This window comes from Cervus elaphus, chromosome 9 (genome assembly GCF_910594005.1).
Source record: "Cervus elaphus chromosome 9, mCerEla1.1, whole genome shotgun sequence".
Classification (NCBI taxonomy): Eukaryota; Metazoa; Chordata; class Mammalia; order Artiodactyla; family Cervidae; genus Cervus; species Cervus elaphus.
This window is the reverse complement of record NC_057823.1, coordinates 17,881,626-17,894,734: the sequence shown is the minus strand read 5'-3', so window position 1 is coordinate 17,894,734 and position 13,109 is coordinate 17,881,626. Positions and strand designations below refer to the sequence as shown.

At 54.4% G+C, this 13,109-nt stretch overlaps 2 protein-coding genes across 15 annotated transcripts in view; one reads left to right on the top strand and one right to left on the bottom strand.

Moving 5' to 3' along the window:
- Window positions 1-1,445: 1,445 nt before the first annotated feature.
- Window positions 1,446-4,762, top strand: TMED1 (transmembrane p24 trafficking protein 1). Its single transcript, XM_043911528.1, has 4 exons — window positions 1,446-1,912; window positions 2,592-2,689; window positions 2,810-2,993; window positions 3,981-4,762. Exons 1-4 carry the CDS (start codon window positions 1,730-1,732, stop codon window positions 4,197-4,199), a joined length of 684 nt encoding a protein of 227 aa, XP_043767463.1. The 5' UTR covers window positions 1,446-1,729; the 3' UTR covers window positions 4,200-4,762.
- Window positions 4,755-13,109, bottom strand: part of DNM2 (dynamin 2) — an 86,726-nt gene continuing 78,371 nt past the window's right edge. For 7 of the 14 annotated variants that reach the window (XM_043911513.1, XM_043911514.1, XM_043911519.1 and 4 more), the window contains 5 exons: window positions 12,608-12,719; window positions 11,766-11,930; window positions 8,661-8,893; window positions 7,379-7,630; window positions 5,837-6,706 (listed from right to left, as the gene is read on the bottom strand). In XM_043911513.1, coding sequence (XP_043767448.1) covers window positions 6,637-6,706; window positions 7,379-7,630; window positions 8,661-8,893; window positions 11,766-11,930; window positions 12,608-12,719 — 832 coding nt within the window. In that variant the 3' untranslated portion in view covers window positions 5,837-6,636. Of the gene's footprint in view, window positions 5,140-5,836; window positions 6,707-7,378; window positions 7,631-8,660; window positions 8,894-11,765; window positions 11,931-12,607; window positions 12,720-13,109 lie in introns of those variants that run through there. The other 7 variants (XM_043911515.1, XM_043911522.1, XM_043911525.1 and 4 more) reach the window with 2 other exon arrangements.

The window sequence follows — 13,109 nt, the reverse complement described above, 5'->3', positions numbered from 1 at the left end:
CAACCCAAGCATCCAATAGATATCCACACAATGGAATACTACTCAGCTGTAAAAGAATTAAATAGTGATATGATGATTAACCTTAAAAACATTATGCTAAGAAAAACAAGGCAGACACCCATTTACATGAAATATCCAGAATTAGCAAATCCATGGAGGCAGACTGATCACCAGACTGGGGTGAGGAAAGAATGAGGAATAATTGATGAATGGGTACAGGGATTCCTTCCTGATGAAAATGTTTTGGAAGTGAATAGAAGTAGTTTGGTTGCACAATATTGTGAATGAACTAAATGCCAGAGTTGTTTACTTAAAATGATTCTTTTTAATGTGAATTTCCCCTTGTTAAAAAAGAATCCTTAACAAAAATTTATCACCCATTTTCCACAACTACTTCAAAATGTTCAACTACTAACTCTGAATGACAGGAAAACTTGGGACAGTAAGGAACACCCACATACCTTGTGGTGTACCCCTGCCCTCCTCCCGCAAAGCATGACCATACATAACTTTGACATTGCAAAGTGCTATTTCCCCAAGCTCTCCAAATGTGTAGTTGACAGCCACCAGCTGTATTCAAAGCATATTTGTCACCACCTGCCAACCTCTTTCGGGCCTATCTTGAACAACTCAACACTGTCATCTGAACATTTTTTCTTATGTTTAGATGGGATCTCCACAGTCTGATTCTCCAATGACATCTTTCTTATCTGTTTGCTTAGGTTGCCTCCGAATTCTCTAAACCGGAATGAGAGATTAATTGGCGTCATGCCCAAAGCAAAGCGATAAACTTGGAATATAAATTAATATTTACTGAGGGCCTATGGACGCACCAAGCACTAAATAAACAACGCTTTACTTCATCTTCACAACAGCCCAGTCAAGGACTAGTATCATCCCGTGAGGCCCAGCAGTGTGATGCCTCAAGTAACTCATGGGGCATGGTTTGAACTAGGCAATCTGCCTTGAAAGCCCACACTCTCTGCTTTTCTCTGCTGAGGCTACTAAGCACCTGGGCAGTCGAGTTTGAGACCTTTCGCGTGCAGGGTTAGGCCAGGCCCCGGAGCAAACAATACGTAACAAATGCAGAGGGCTCACTATGGGCCAGGCCTCATCTCAGTTCTCATCACCTCCGATTTAGAAACAAGAAGACCGATAAAGCGACGGTTCTAAGGCGCCAAGGAATGAAGGATTAGGCATCGGACCTGGGGCCAAGCTCAAGGACCTGAGACCGGCAAGAACCCACGTTAATAGAAAAGTCTCCACCCACCCTAGCTGAGCTTTTTTACACAAGGGCCCTACGGGTCGCGTGCAGGCACACTCCCTGCTTCTATTTTCGACACATTACACCCAGACTGATTCGAACAACAGTCGTCGCGCGCGGGGTACTTTGGGAAAACCGCAGGACCTAGCTGCCTCCACCACAGTTGTCTTAACTTTTGCCTGAGGAGAATGTACCATCGTGGTCTTATTTTTGTAATTTTCCCCACAGTGTTTGAGGTTAGAAAGGAGGCTTTAAAAAGAAAAAAATCTGTAAAAGATCGAGTGTTTTCAGGCGCATCAGGCATTCATTCGGGCAGCTAGGCTCTCCGGGGTCCTTCACTCCTGGTTCCGCGGGCCTCGGATAACGGACAGAAGCGGCTGCCAATGAACTCCGCCGAACAGCATAGGGGACAGGGCTATTCCTTAAAGGAACCGCAACCGGTTAGCAGACCAGAGAGTGACCCGGATGATGGCGGCCGGCGCGGCCTTAGGCTTGGCCCTGTGGCTACTATTGCCGCCAGTGGGCGTGGGAGGAGCAGGGCCCCCGCCGATCCAGGACGGCGAGTTCACGTTCCTGCTGCCTGCGGGGCGGAAGCAGTGTTTCTATCAGTCCGCGCCGGCCAACGCAAGCCTTGAGACTGAGTACCAGGTACAGGGTCCCGGGTTGGGGAGCGAGCGGAGGCAGGGAGGCGGGGCGTGGCCAAACCAGAGCATGCTTTGTATGCGTTGAAGAGGGAAGGAGGAGGAGCCTTAGCGTAGGCGCTCGGGGGCGGAGCCAGAGAGCGCGAGGCGGGGGGCGGGGACAGCGCGTGGGAGCGGAAGGGGTGGGAATAGGAGGCGGGGCTAGAGTGGGGCAGCGGGGAGGCGGGGCCATCGGGAGAACGAGGGAGCCCGTCGGAAGGCAGGACCGTCGCGAGTGGGCGTGGTCAAAACGATTGGGTCGTTTGAGGGAGTTGGGAGGGAAGACCAGGATGCTGTACAAAAAAAGGTGTGGTCAACCTGATAATTTCTCGGAGGTTGGGCTAAGGAAAGAAGGCAGGGCTCCGTCATCTCATTTGGGGTATGGCCAAGTCGGGACGTGACCTCTATGGGGGGCGTGGCCAGATAAAAGAGGGCATCAACTCAGTGGGGGCGGAGCCAAGGCAAGGGGCGCGCCAGAGGGACGGGAGTGGGGCTAGACTGGCTTGAAGGTGTAGGTGTCAGAACTCAGGTAGACCTCTGGGTGGTGGTCGGTATGGGTCTATGCGGGTCGGTCTAGCCCTGACCTTCTCTGGCAGGTGCCTTTGGCTTAGTCCTAGCCCTCTATCCTGCTCTTACCTGCCCCCCAGGTGATCGGAGGTGCTGGGCTGGACGTGGATTTCAGTCTCGAGAGCCCTCAGGGAGTGCTGCTGGTCAGCGAGTCCCGCAAGGCAGACGGTGTGCACACGTGAGTTAGGTCCCGCTGGCTGGCCGGGTTCAGTTACAGCCCTGCCCCTCGCCGGCGGCCTCGGGTTACCGCCCCGCCTGCTGGTCGGCCACTCAGGGTCATGTGTGTCTGTGTGCCCAGGGTGGAGCCCACCGAGGCCGGGGACTACAAGCTGTGCTTTGACAACTCCTTCAGCACCATCTCGGAGAAGCTGGTGTTCTTTGAACTCATCTTTGACAGCCTGCAGGATGAGGAGGAGGTCGAGGGCTGGGCAGAGGCTGTGGAGCCCGAGGAGATTCTGGATGTCAAGATGGAGGACATCAAGGTGCGCCCAGGAGAGCTGGGGCCACTCCTTCCAGATCTCTGGCATTGCTCCCTGCCCTCTCACCTTGGCTGGGGTCTGCCTGGGCCTGACCCCGCTTTTCCTACATATTGGTGCCTGCATGCTAAATTGCTTCAGTCCTATCATCCAACTCTTTGTGACCCTGTGGACTGTAGCCCACCAGGCTCCTCTGTCCATGGGACTCTCCAGGCAAAAATACTGGAGTGGGTTACTGTGCCCTTCTCCAGGGGATCTTCCCAACCCAGGGAAGAGAACCCACTTCTTATGTCTCCTGCACTGGCAGGCAGGTTCTTTACCACTAGCCTCACCTGGGAAGCCCCCTACATACTGGTGCCCCCAACCTAATAACAGTAGAACATTTCTAGGTATAAACCTTGTTCTAAGGTCTAAGGGCTTAAATAACTCATGAAGTCTCCATAACCACTGTATATGTAGGGAAGAATACTGGATTAGGTAGCCATTCCCTTCCCAGGGGATCTTCCAGACCAGGGATCGAACCCAGTTCTCCCACATTGCAAGCAGATTCTTTACCATCTGAGCCACCAGGGAAGCCCCCTATATATAGGGAGTGTGCTCTAATTATCTCCCATTTTACAGTTGGGGAAACGGATGAACAGGATGGCTAAGTAATTCTCTTAAGGCCACACAGCCAGCAACAGAGCCAGTATTTGAACCCAAGCAGTCTGGCTTCACCTACTGCTTTTTATTAATTACTAATTAGTATGCTCTTTATGCCTAATTGGGCATTCATTTCTTACAACCCTGAGGTTTAATTCGGAGGAGGAAACTGAGGCCCAGAGAGGTGGTTTACTTGCTCATGGTAACACAGCCAGTGAATGGCAGAGGGCTTGAGGCTCAGGCAGCCTGGCCACTGAATCTGTGCTTTCAGCTCTCTCCCTCTCTCCCCCACAAATGAACCCTCACTCCATCCTGCAGGACAAAGCCTTGCCTTCCCCCTCTCTGCCACAGGAGTCCATCGAGACCATGAGGACCCGGCTGGAGCGCAGCATCCAAGTGCTGACTCTGCTGCGAGCCTTTGAGGCACGTGACCGTAACCTGCAAGAAGGCAACCTGGAGCGGGTCAACTTCTGGTCGGCCGTGAACGTGGCCGTGCTGCTGCTTGTGGCCGTGCTGCAAGTCTGCACGCTCAAGCGCTTCTTTCAGGACAAGCGGCCTGTGCCTACGTAGCCTGCTGCTGTGGAAGAACAGGGGAGAGGAGGGGCAGCAGGGCGCATGCATGTGAGACTTAGAGGCGTCCCTTCCCCAACTCAGTTTCCTACCCAAGGGGAGGCTGTGTAGTTCCAGCCCTGAGGTGGGGCACCTGCCATGTCTCCACCCTTTCAGGCCTGGGCGGGGAGCACCGGCTGGCTTGCAGGTGTGGGTCCCTCCAGGAGGGATGGCTCAGTGGCTTCACCTGTTTTCCTAGATACGGTGCATGGGGGGCACTGCAGGGTTCGAAGGCAACCTGGGGTTTTCTGGCCCTGCCTCTGTCCCCTACTGTAATGTGCCTTAGCCAGTCTTCCAGTCTGCGCCAGCCCTGTGCAGTGCTAGACCGGGCCCAGGAAGCAAACTCCCCGTTCTCTTCCTGCTGGCCTTCCAAGTCAGGTCCCGGTAGGAGGGGGCTGACTGCTGCGGGATCCTATGCCTGCCTGCCTTCTCCTGGTGGCTCCACCCGAGGCCTGTGCTGCTACTGTGGTGGCCTGCTGTGCCAGGGGCCAGGGGGAACAAGACGTGGCTGCAGTGTTCTTGCCAGAACAGTCACTTTTATTGACAGGAAGGGGCCTGGCCCCTTGGCCCAGCGGGGAGTGGGCTGGGTGTGAGGTCTGGTTACAGAACTCGGGGAGCGGAGTCTGCAAGACCACCCAGCCCTCCTGCTCTCCCTGCAGGGGCCCCAGACGGGGCCAAGGAATGGCCCAGTTCAAGCCTGCACGGGAGCCTCCTGGAACAAAGGGTGGTCTGGGCACCAGAGTCAATAAATTATGGTCAGAAAAAAATCACAGTGCCTGGTGACTGGGGCTCAGGGACACCAGCCAGGACAGTCCTGCCCCCAAGGGCAGCCGGGCAGGCGGGAGGGGTCTCCCACGAAGCTCAGAAGAAAGGCCGGGCAGGAGCCGATGGAGGTGGTCGCCTGGGCACAAGAGAAAAAATCAGAAAGCAAAGTTTAACTGTGACCAGGGCTGGGCCGGAAGGCCTGTGCCCCCAAGAAGGTGAAGCGGGAAGCCCTCAGGACTGTGGGGGTGAGGAGGAGCCTGACTGCTGCACAGTATAAGGTGGACGGCCAGGATACTCTCTCCCTTCCGTAACTCACACACCTGTCCCAATTCCCCATCCTGGCCTGTTATCAGCACTGTGTCAGGGGCTCCAGCCAAGTGTCTGTGTGTGGGGATGGAGTGTGTGTATGCATGTAAGTCGCTTCAGTCATGTCTGATTCTTTGCAACCCTATGGACGGTAGCCTGCAAGCCTCCTCTGTCCATGGGATTCTCCAGGCAGGAATACTGGAGTGGGTTGCCATGCCCTCCTCCAGGGGATCTTCCTGACCCAGGGATTGAACCGGTCTCTCTTATGTCTCTGGCATTAGCAGGCGGTCTTTACCACCAGTGCCACTTGGGAAGCACGTGGGGATGGGGGGGGCGGATATTTGCTTCTGCTCCTGAGGTGTTTAGGAAAGTAAAAGCTCTCCCCTCTAGAAGTGAACCCTCCCACCTGAGAGCAGCGGCCCTGAGTGAGGTATGGGGGCGGGGGGCCCGTGGTGGGAGGGGCAGAGAGAAGGCCAGCCACCCACCCCCTCAGCCTGAATGGCAACACAAAAGGCCCACACACGAGCCACCAGAAGCGTCTTCCCTTTATTTTAGTTTATTAATAGGATACAGAGTGCAGGCACTTACAGTGGTCAAACCGAGCGAGCGAGAAGGTTTGCTCACGGAGAGGCCGCCCGGAGCCTGACCCGTGGGGGAGGCCTGGGTGGGAACCCAGAGGGCCCCCCAAGCTTCCTTATCCCATTCAGCCCTGAACCCAGGCTGCCCTGGGAACCCAGGAAGAGAAGGGGGGTGCCCAGGGATGAGAGAGGTCGGCCGGGGCCGAGGGTTCCGGACCTGGCAAAGGCACCTCCGGCAGCCGAGGAAGGAATATGTACAACTTGGGCAGGCGGGCAGGTAGTGCTGGGCCCGCGGGGCCTGGCTTGCCACTGGGAGCCCCAGCTGCTGAGAAGCAGAGCGAGGCCTCGGGGGCAGGGACACCTCGGTGCCGATTCTTAGGCCTGGTCCACTCAGGCTTTCCTGGCCAGAGAACCCCCGGGTGAACCCCGCCCCCCACGCCAGCCTGGCTCCTTCGTTCAAGATGGCACTCAGGATGCAGCTGTCTCCTCTGGTACCTGAGACCCCATCTCCCAAAGTGCAACACCCCAGCACCCCTCATCCTGGGGCTCCAGGGGCCCTCCTTTCAGTGCTGTGTCCAGCCAGGGATGGGGGCCATGGTTAGGGAAGAACCAGGGGCTGCCCGCAGGGAGCCTGGTCCCACCTGGGGACGGGAGGGCCAGGGGCGGCAGGTGGGCTTAGACCACCGAAGCTCCTGCACCAAGGGTCCTGCTCGAGGACTCGCAAGAACATGCCCCCCAACCCCTGCAGCCTAGTCGAGCAGGGATGGCTCGGCTGGGCGGATAATGGTGGGCCGGCTGGGTGCAGCAGGGGGTCTTCTGCTGCAAAGAGAATAAAGACAGGAGGGGAAGAGGGCAGTGAGGCCGGAAGCCGGGCAAGGCCGAGGACCCAGGCCCCACCTCCCCCACCCCTGGTAAACAATGCCCATGTTCTGTAGTAAAGTTAAAGACTTTAAAGAAGAGCATGGTGAATGCTCTTCCAAGCCCGTCACAACAGCTGGCTGAGTTCTTGGCTGGTGTGGTGGGAAGCCCTGTCGATGAGCACAGGTAGGCCAGCTCCCACTTGGGTGCTACGTGATGGCGGCTTTGGTGCTGGGAAGGAATGAGCCAAACCAGGGCATCAGCACCTGCGCCCACTCTGGACCACAGGTTGCTCATGGGAGAAAAGGGGAAGAAAGAGCCTGGCAGGCAGGGAGGGGCAAGGCAGGGCAGGGGATGGGCAGCGCCTGATATGCGTGTCCTCAGAAAGGAAACTGATCAAAACCAGAAGAAGGGGTCCCATGGGAGGGGCCCTGAGCTACAAGGGTGCCCACTTGCTCATGTAGACGGGCGAGGGAGCTTGGGAGTCGCCTGGACTCTGTTGCTCTGTGAATTAGGCCTCTCGGGGCCTCAGTTTCCCCGTGAGCCCTGCAAGGATGCTGGTGACTCCTTTGCTCCCTGCAGGGTGCAGGCGGGTGGCTCTAGGTGGCGGGTGGCAAGGGGGTCTAGCCTTACCTGGGCACTCCAGGGGGAATGCCGGGTGGAATCCGAGCCGGCCGAGACGGGATCTGAGGTGGGGCCGAGAAGGGGTCGTTGTTGGCAAACACGCCGGGGTGGGGGCCGGGCCGGGACGGGATCGGGGGCGCTGAGAAGGAAGCTGCCCCCACCGGCACAGGAATCAGGGGTGGCCCCGGGGTGGGACCCCTCACTGCTGGGGGCCGGCCTGGGGGGTGCACACTGGATACGGGCCGACGCTGCGGAGTAGGGCTGTGGAGGGAGGAGAGGTGTGAGGTGAAGCTGGTGGGCGGGTGCGCTGGCCACATGGGTGTGGGTGCAGAAGCCCAAGGAGGGGCCAGGGCACTGGCCAGGGTGGCCTCCTCTGTAACACAGGCTGGCACCAGCTACCACCCAGCCAGATGCAGTGAGTAGCTGGTCCTGGGCAGGCCAGCACAGATGCTCTGGGCCCCTCTGTCCACCCCCAGGACCTGAGCCAGGGCCCAGCACCTGTCCTTGGTCAACAAGCGTTCCTGCTTCCCTCTGGTCTCACTCCTTCCGGCATCTCCCTCTCACTGGCCCCACTCCAGCCTCCCCACTGACCCCAGTCCACCCTTTGAAGCCAAAAATCCTTCCAGAGCCCAGCATGCCTCCAGAGGTTGTAAGGCCCCTGTCCCACACGTCCCACAGGCTCCCCTCTGGGTGCTGCATCTCAGGCTGGAGGCTGGGTCTGCTCTCCAAGGAACCTCATGGCTCCCTGAGGGCTTGGAAAGCCCGGCACCTTCTGAGACTTCTCTGGGCCATCCTCTCTCCTCCCACCACCTGCCCTGTTACTGGTCAGGTGTGCCTGCCGAGGCTCTGACGTGCCCATGTCAGGGCCTCATTGCACCTCTGCTCTAGGTGGTCAGGGCCGGGGATGCTGGTTTCGCCCTCCACGTGTCCCTCTAGGTCCTCTCCCACCAGCCGTTCTCAGCTGTGCTCTGTGCTTTAGGAGGCTCACCTGTATGGCCACGGTTGCCCAGGCCCCTTGCCCTCTCTGGTTTCTGTTTGGCCTTAACCAGCAGAAGGCATCAGGAGACGGGCAGGCCACTAACCCTTTTCTCTCCCTGTCCCTTCAGGCCCAGGCAGGGGCGCAGACCCACACTACGGCCAGCCCTGGGTGCTGTACCATCTGTGGTCAGGGCCCCCGCACCCTGGCCAGCCCTGGCTGTGCCCTGATGGACACATGGGGGTGGGGGGCGGGCAGAGCTGGGAACCACAGGCCCCACCCTCTGCAGCCGGCGGGCAGTCCAGCCTCACGGACCTGTGGCTGCTGGTGTTCTGGATCCAGGTGTCGTCAACGGGCGGGGGCACGGGCGTGGACACGGTGCTGGTGCTGATGTCCCCAATGATGTTCAGCGCCTCCTTGAGCGCGTGGTACATGCGCAGCATGTCGTCCCGCCGCTGGGCCTGGTCGGCCGACTCTTCCATGAGACTGCTCTGGTCCGCTGACGAGTATAGGTAGGCCAGCAGCTCATGGTGGATGAAGGCCTTCGTCTGGGGGCAAGGGTTGGAGAGGTCAGAGGTTCCCACCACACCAGCCAAGAGCTCAGCCAGCTGCTGTGATGGGCTTGGAAGAGCAGTCACCATGCTCTTCTTTAAAGTCTTTAGCTTTACTACGGAACATGGGCAATATTTACAAGGAGGTGAGCTTTCTACTCAGTTGTCTCCTGGGTCTCTCAGGGGTGCTTGTCAGTGTTCTTTCAATCATGAAGTTCTTGTGAAACTTATTCCTAGAATCTTATCTTTAATAGCTATCTTTTCTTCCATTCTATCTTGAAACTGACTTTTGTTTAAAAACTGCTAGTTTCTGTTCATTAACTTTATACTTTGTTCCTTCCTGAATCCTCCTACAAGATGTAGTTTTTCAGTTACTTTTCTTGGAGTTTCTAGGTACACAAGTTCATGTTTACATAGGGACAATTTTTCCCATTCTTTTTCAACATTCACACCTTTAAATTATTTTTCTTGTCTAAATGCATTGGCTAGTAACTCTACAAGAAGGTTAAATAAAAATGGAAATGGCCAACTTGTTGATTTTGGAAGGGATGCTTCCAGAGCTTCCCCATTAAGGGCAAGAGTGGCTTTGAGACAGAAATATTGATTCGACGGATATATGAGATCTTGTAACCAAAGTCTCCTTCTACAATTGTCTTGTTAAGAATAGATGTCCACCACTAATTATTAGAGAATTGCAAATCAAAATTACAATGAAGTACACTCACACCAGTCAGAATGGTCACCATCAAAACGTGTACAAATAATAAATGCTGGAGAGTGTGTGTAAAAAACAAATCCTCCTATATTGTTGGTGGGAATGTAAATTGGTGCAGCCACTATGGAAAACAGTATGGAGGTTCTTTTAAAAACTAAAAACAGAACTACCATATGATCCAGCAATCCCACTCCTGGGCATATATCCAGAGAAAACTATAATTCGAAAAGATACATGCACCCCCAATGTCCACTGAAGCACTATTTACAATAGCTAAGACATGGAAGCAACCTAAATGTCCATCAACAGATGAATGAATAATGATGTGGTACACACACACACACAGAGTAGAATATTACTCCATGATTAAAAAAAGAATGATATAATGCCATTTGCAGGAACATGGATGGACTTAGATGTCATCATATTAAGTAAGACAGAGAGTAAGACACTTATATGTGGAATCTAAAATATGATATAAATGGGCTCATTTACAAAACAGAAACAGGCTTATGGTTACCAAACAGACACTGGTGGTTGTGGTGGTAGATAAATTAGGAGTTTGGGATTAGCCAACACAAACTACTATATATAAAATAGATAAACAACACTGCTCTACTGTAAATACCACAGGGAACTATATTCAATATCCTATAATAAACTATAATGGGAAAGAACATGAAAAAGAATATGTATCTAGATGGATTTTCTCAAATGAACTTTCAACACACGCAAAGTTGACAGTGATGGATAGTTTTGCATTTGCAAACCATGCAAATGCATTAACTATTCAAACATTTAAATTTTGAAAAACAAGTAAAGGGAAAAAAGTATCACTTAAAAATACAGTGAAAAATCTCCTTTGTCCACTCTGGTCTCTCTAGGTCCCTTGAGTTCCCCTTCCAGGGTCACTAGGTTCCTGTACAAACTTCCAGATTCTTATAATATTCCATATTATATATACAGAAGATTTCCTGTCTGTTTTTACACAAATAGAGCCTTCTTGATCATTCTGTTATGCTCTATACCTTTTCCACTTTAATAAAGTTAGTACAGACCTGGAAAAAGTTTTCATCCTTTTGTTTTTGGGTTTTTTTTGCAATAAAATGGATATTTACTTAACGAATTCTAAGAAATGGATAGAGATTTCTACTTCTTGGCTACTTAAAACATGCTGAAAAGAATAACCATGCATGTGCTCAATTTGCCTGCTGGCAAATGTCTCTGTGGGGAGAAATTCCTGCAAGTGGAACTGCTGGATCAAAGCATACATGCATTTAAATTGAATAGCTGCAGCACCCTATATATTGCCAATCCCATCCATATGTAAGAATGGACCAGGACACCCATGAGGAGGAGACTGGGAAGAACAGAGTGAAAGGGAAGGGACACGAGATTTTTGCTTTAGGCACTGTCCTGCTATGAGCTCTTACAGTCACAAGACAAAATGAACCTGGGCCACACACAGCTAAGTGCCCAGTGCTGAGCCCAGGGCCTGAGCCGTCCCAGCAGGCCTGCAGCAGGAGACATCAGCGTAGCTATATTTCACTCAGGAGACGCCGGATGCCCTGAGAGGCTCGGGAGCCCTGGGGTAGCAGGTAACGCCCTAGGCTGAAGGCAGGCAGGGCACAGGCCATTAGAGGCCACAGTGGGGACAGACTCAGCCGGGGTTTGAATCCCACCTCTCACTCTTCTGAGTGACTTGGAACAGGTTTCTTAACCTCTCTGGGCCTCTTGTTTTCCTGCCTCTAAAATGGGGATGACAGCAGTCCCTTCTCCTAGGGTTACTATAAAGCTAAAAAACTTCAGAGAATGTGCACACATGTGGTGGTAGCTTCAATGACCCAACTGAGCGGGGGTGTAGGCCAGGTGGCCTGTACCTTCCCATTTCCCAAGATAGGCTGGGGGTCCTAATTGTGATGTTTGAATCAGGTGGTGAGACGCTTAATTTTTATCTTTGCCTTTATTTTGGCCATGAAACATGCGAGATCCTAGTTCCCCAACCAGGAATCGAACCTGTGCCACTGCAGTGGAAGCACGGAGTCCTGATCACTGGACTGCCAGGGAAGTCCCTGACTTTTAATTTGGTACAGAGTGTGCTCAGGCCACATCTGGCTGCAGGGTGGGGCGGGCCCCAGAGGGGCGGGCACTCACGTTGTTGATCATGAGGTGCATGATGGTCTTTGGCATGAGGTCACGGATGGACTTGTTGATTATGGCCACGTACGAATCCACCAGGTTGCGAATGGTTTCCACCTGCCGCTCCAACTGCGGGTCCATGGAGAAGGTGTTCTCCTGGGCTCCGTCCTCGTTTTCTGCCTGCAAGGAGGGAGGAGAGGTGGTGAGGTAGTGACCGTGGTCTGAGGCGAGCCTGGGGAGCTCCCCGCTCCTCTGGGAATTGCTTGCCCTCTACCACCCGCAAATGACTCCCTGGAGCCGGCCCCTGATGGCTGCATTGGCACAGTGCGGCCCTGCCTGCCCCTGGCCTGAGCTGCTTGGACCTGGGGTGACTGCGGCCCAAGGTGGGCTAGAGACGCTCAGCTTGGGAATGGGACACCACGCGAATGTGGGGCCATGTTCACTCTGCCTCAGGACAGGAAGAGGAGAGAGAATAAAGCAGACAGGGTCCCGGCCCACGCGCATCCCTGTCTTTGACTTCAGATGGAGAATCTTCTAGGTGCTGATGACAGGATCCCCCCCAGCCCCTTTCTGCTTTGTTTGTTCAAGAGAGCATGGGAAGTCTTCCCTGGTGGTCCAGGGGCTAAGATTCTATGCTTCTAATACAGGGGGTTCGGATTCACTCCCTGGTCAGGGAACTAGATTCCATGTGCTGCAACTAAGACTTGGCACAGCCAAATAAATAAATAAAAAATTAAAAAACAGAGAGTGAGGGAGTATGGGCCACATGCCTTCAGAGAGTTCTGGCAAACAGCCTGAAACGACCCAGCCTGTGAGATGCTGGCTCCCCTTCTTCTCTCGGGAGGGAGGGGTCTCACCTGGTCCTTCTCCGGGTAGACCCCGGCTCGGAGGAATGAGGCCTTCCAACTGTCCACGTCCTCCTGGGAGTCACAGGCCAGCTCGATCTGCCGCAGGTCCTTGTAGACATTCCTGCGGGGCGAGGGAGGGAGGGAAAGGTCCGTGGCTAACCCTGCCCAGGGCCCAGCGGGTACAAGGAGCTGGCGTGCAGGCTCTGGGGTTGGCCTGACTGACAGGGATTCACCCCTGACCCAGGCGCTCACGACCAGAGGCCCCAGGATGGCAGCGGCCTCTATACCACATTGGCCTGATGGAGGCTTCATGAGTTTATGCCTGTGACACCCAAAACCATGACGAGAGTAGGGTGTGTGCTCCATAAGAGCCTGCATCTAGCGGCATCCATGGTGCTCTGTTTGTGAGCTCAGCTACTCCCCTCCTGTATGCTCTCCTGGGGGGGGGCAGTGACTAGAAGTGGGTAGGGACCCCATAACTCTCTGCCAGTTGCGGAGCTCCCAACAAAGT

Coding starts and splice junctions, on each gene's coding strand:
- TMED1 (XM_043911528.1), top strand. CDS start 1,730: ATGATGGCGGCCGGCGCGGCCTTAGGCTTGGCCCTGTGGCTACTATTG. Junction 2,690..2,809: donor AAGGCAGACGGTGTGCACAC/GTGAGTTAGGTC, acceptor CTGTGTGCCCAG/GGTGGAGCCCACCGAGGCCG. Junction 2,994..3,980: donor TCAAGATGGAGGACATCAAG/GTGCGCCCAGGA, acceptor TCTCTGCCACAG/GAGTCCATCGAGACCATGAG.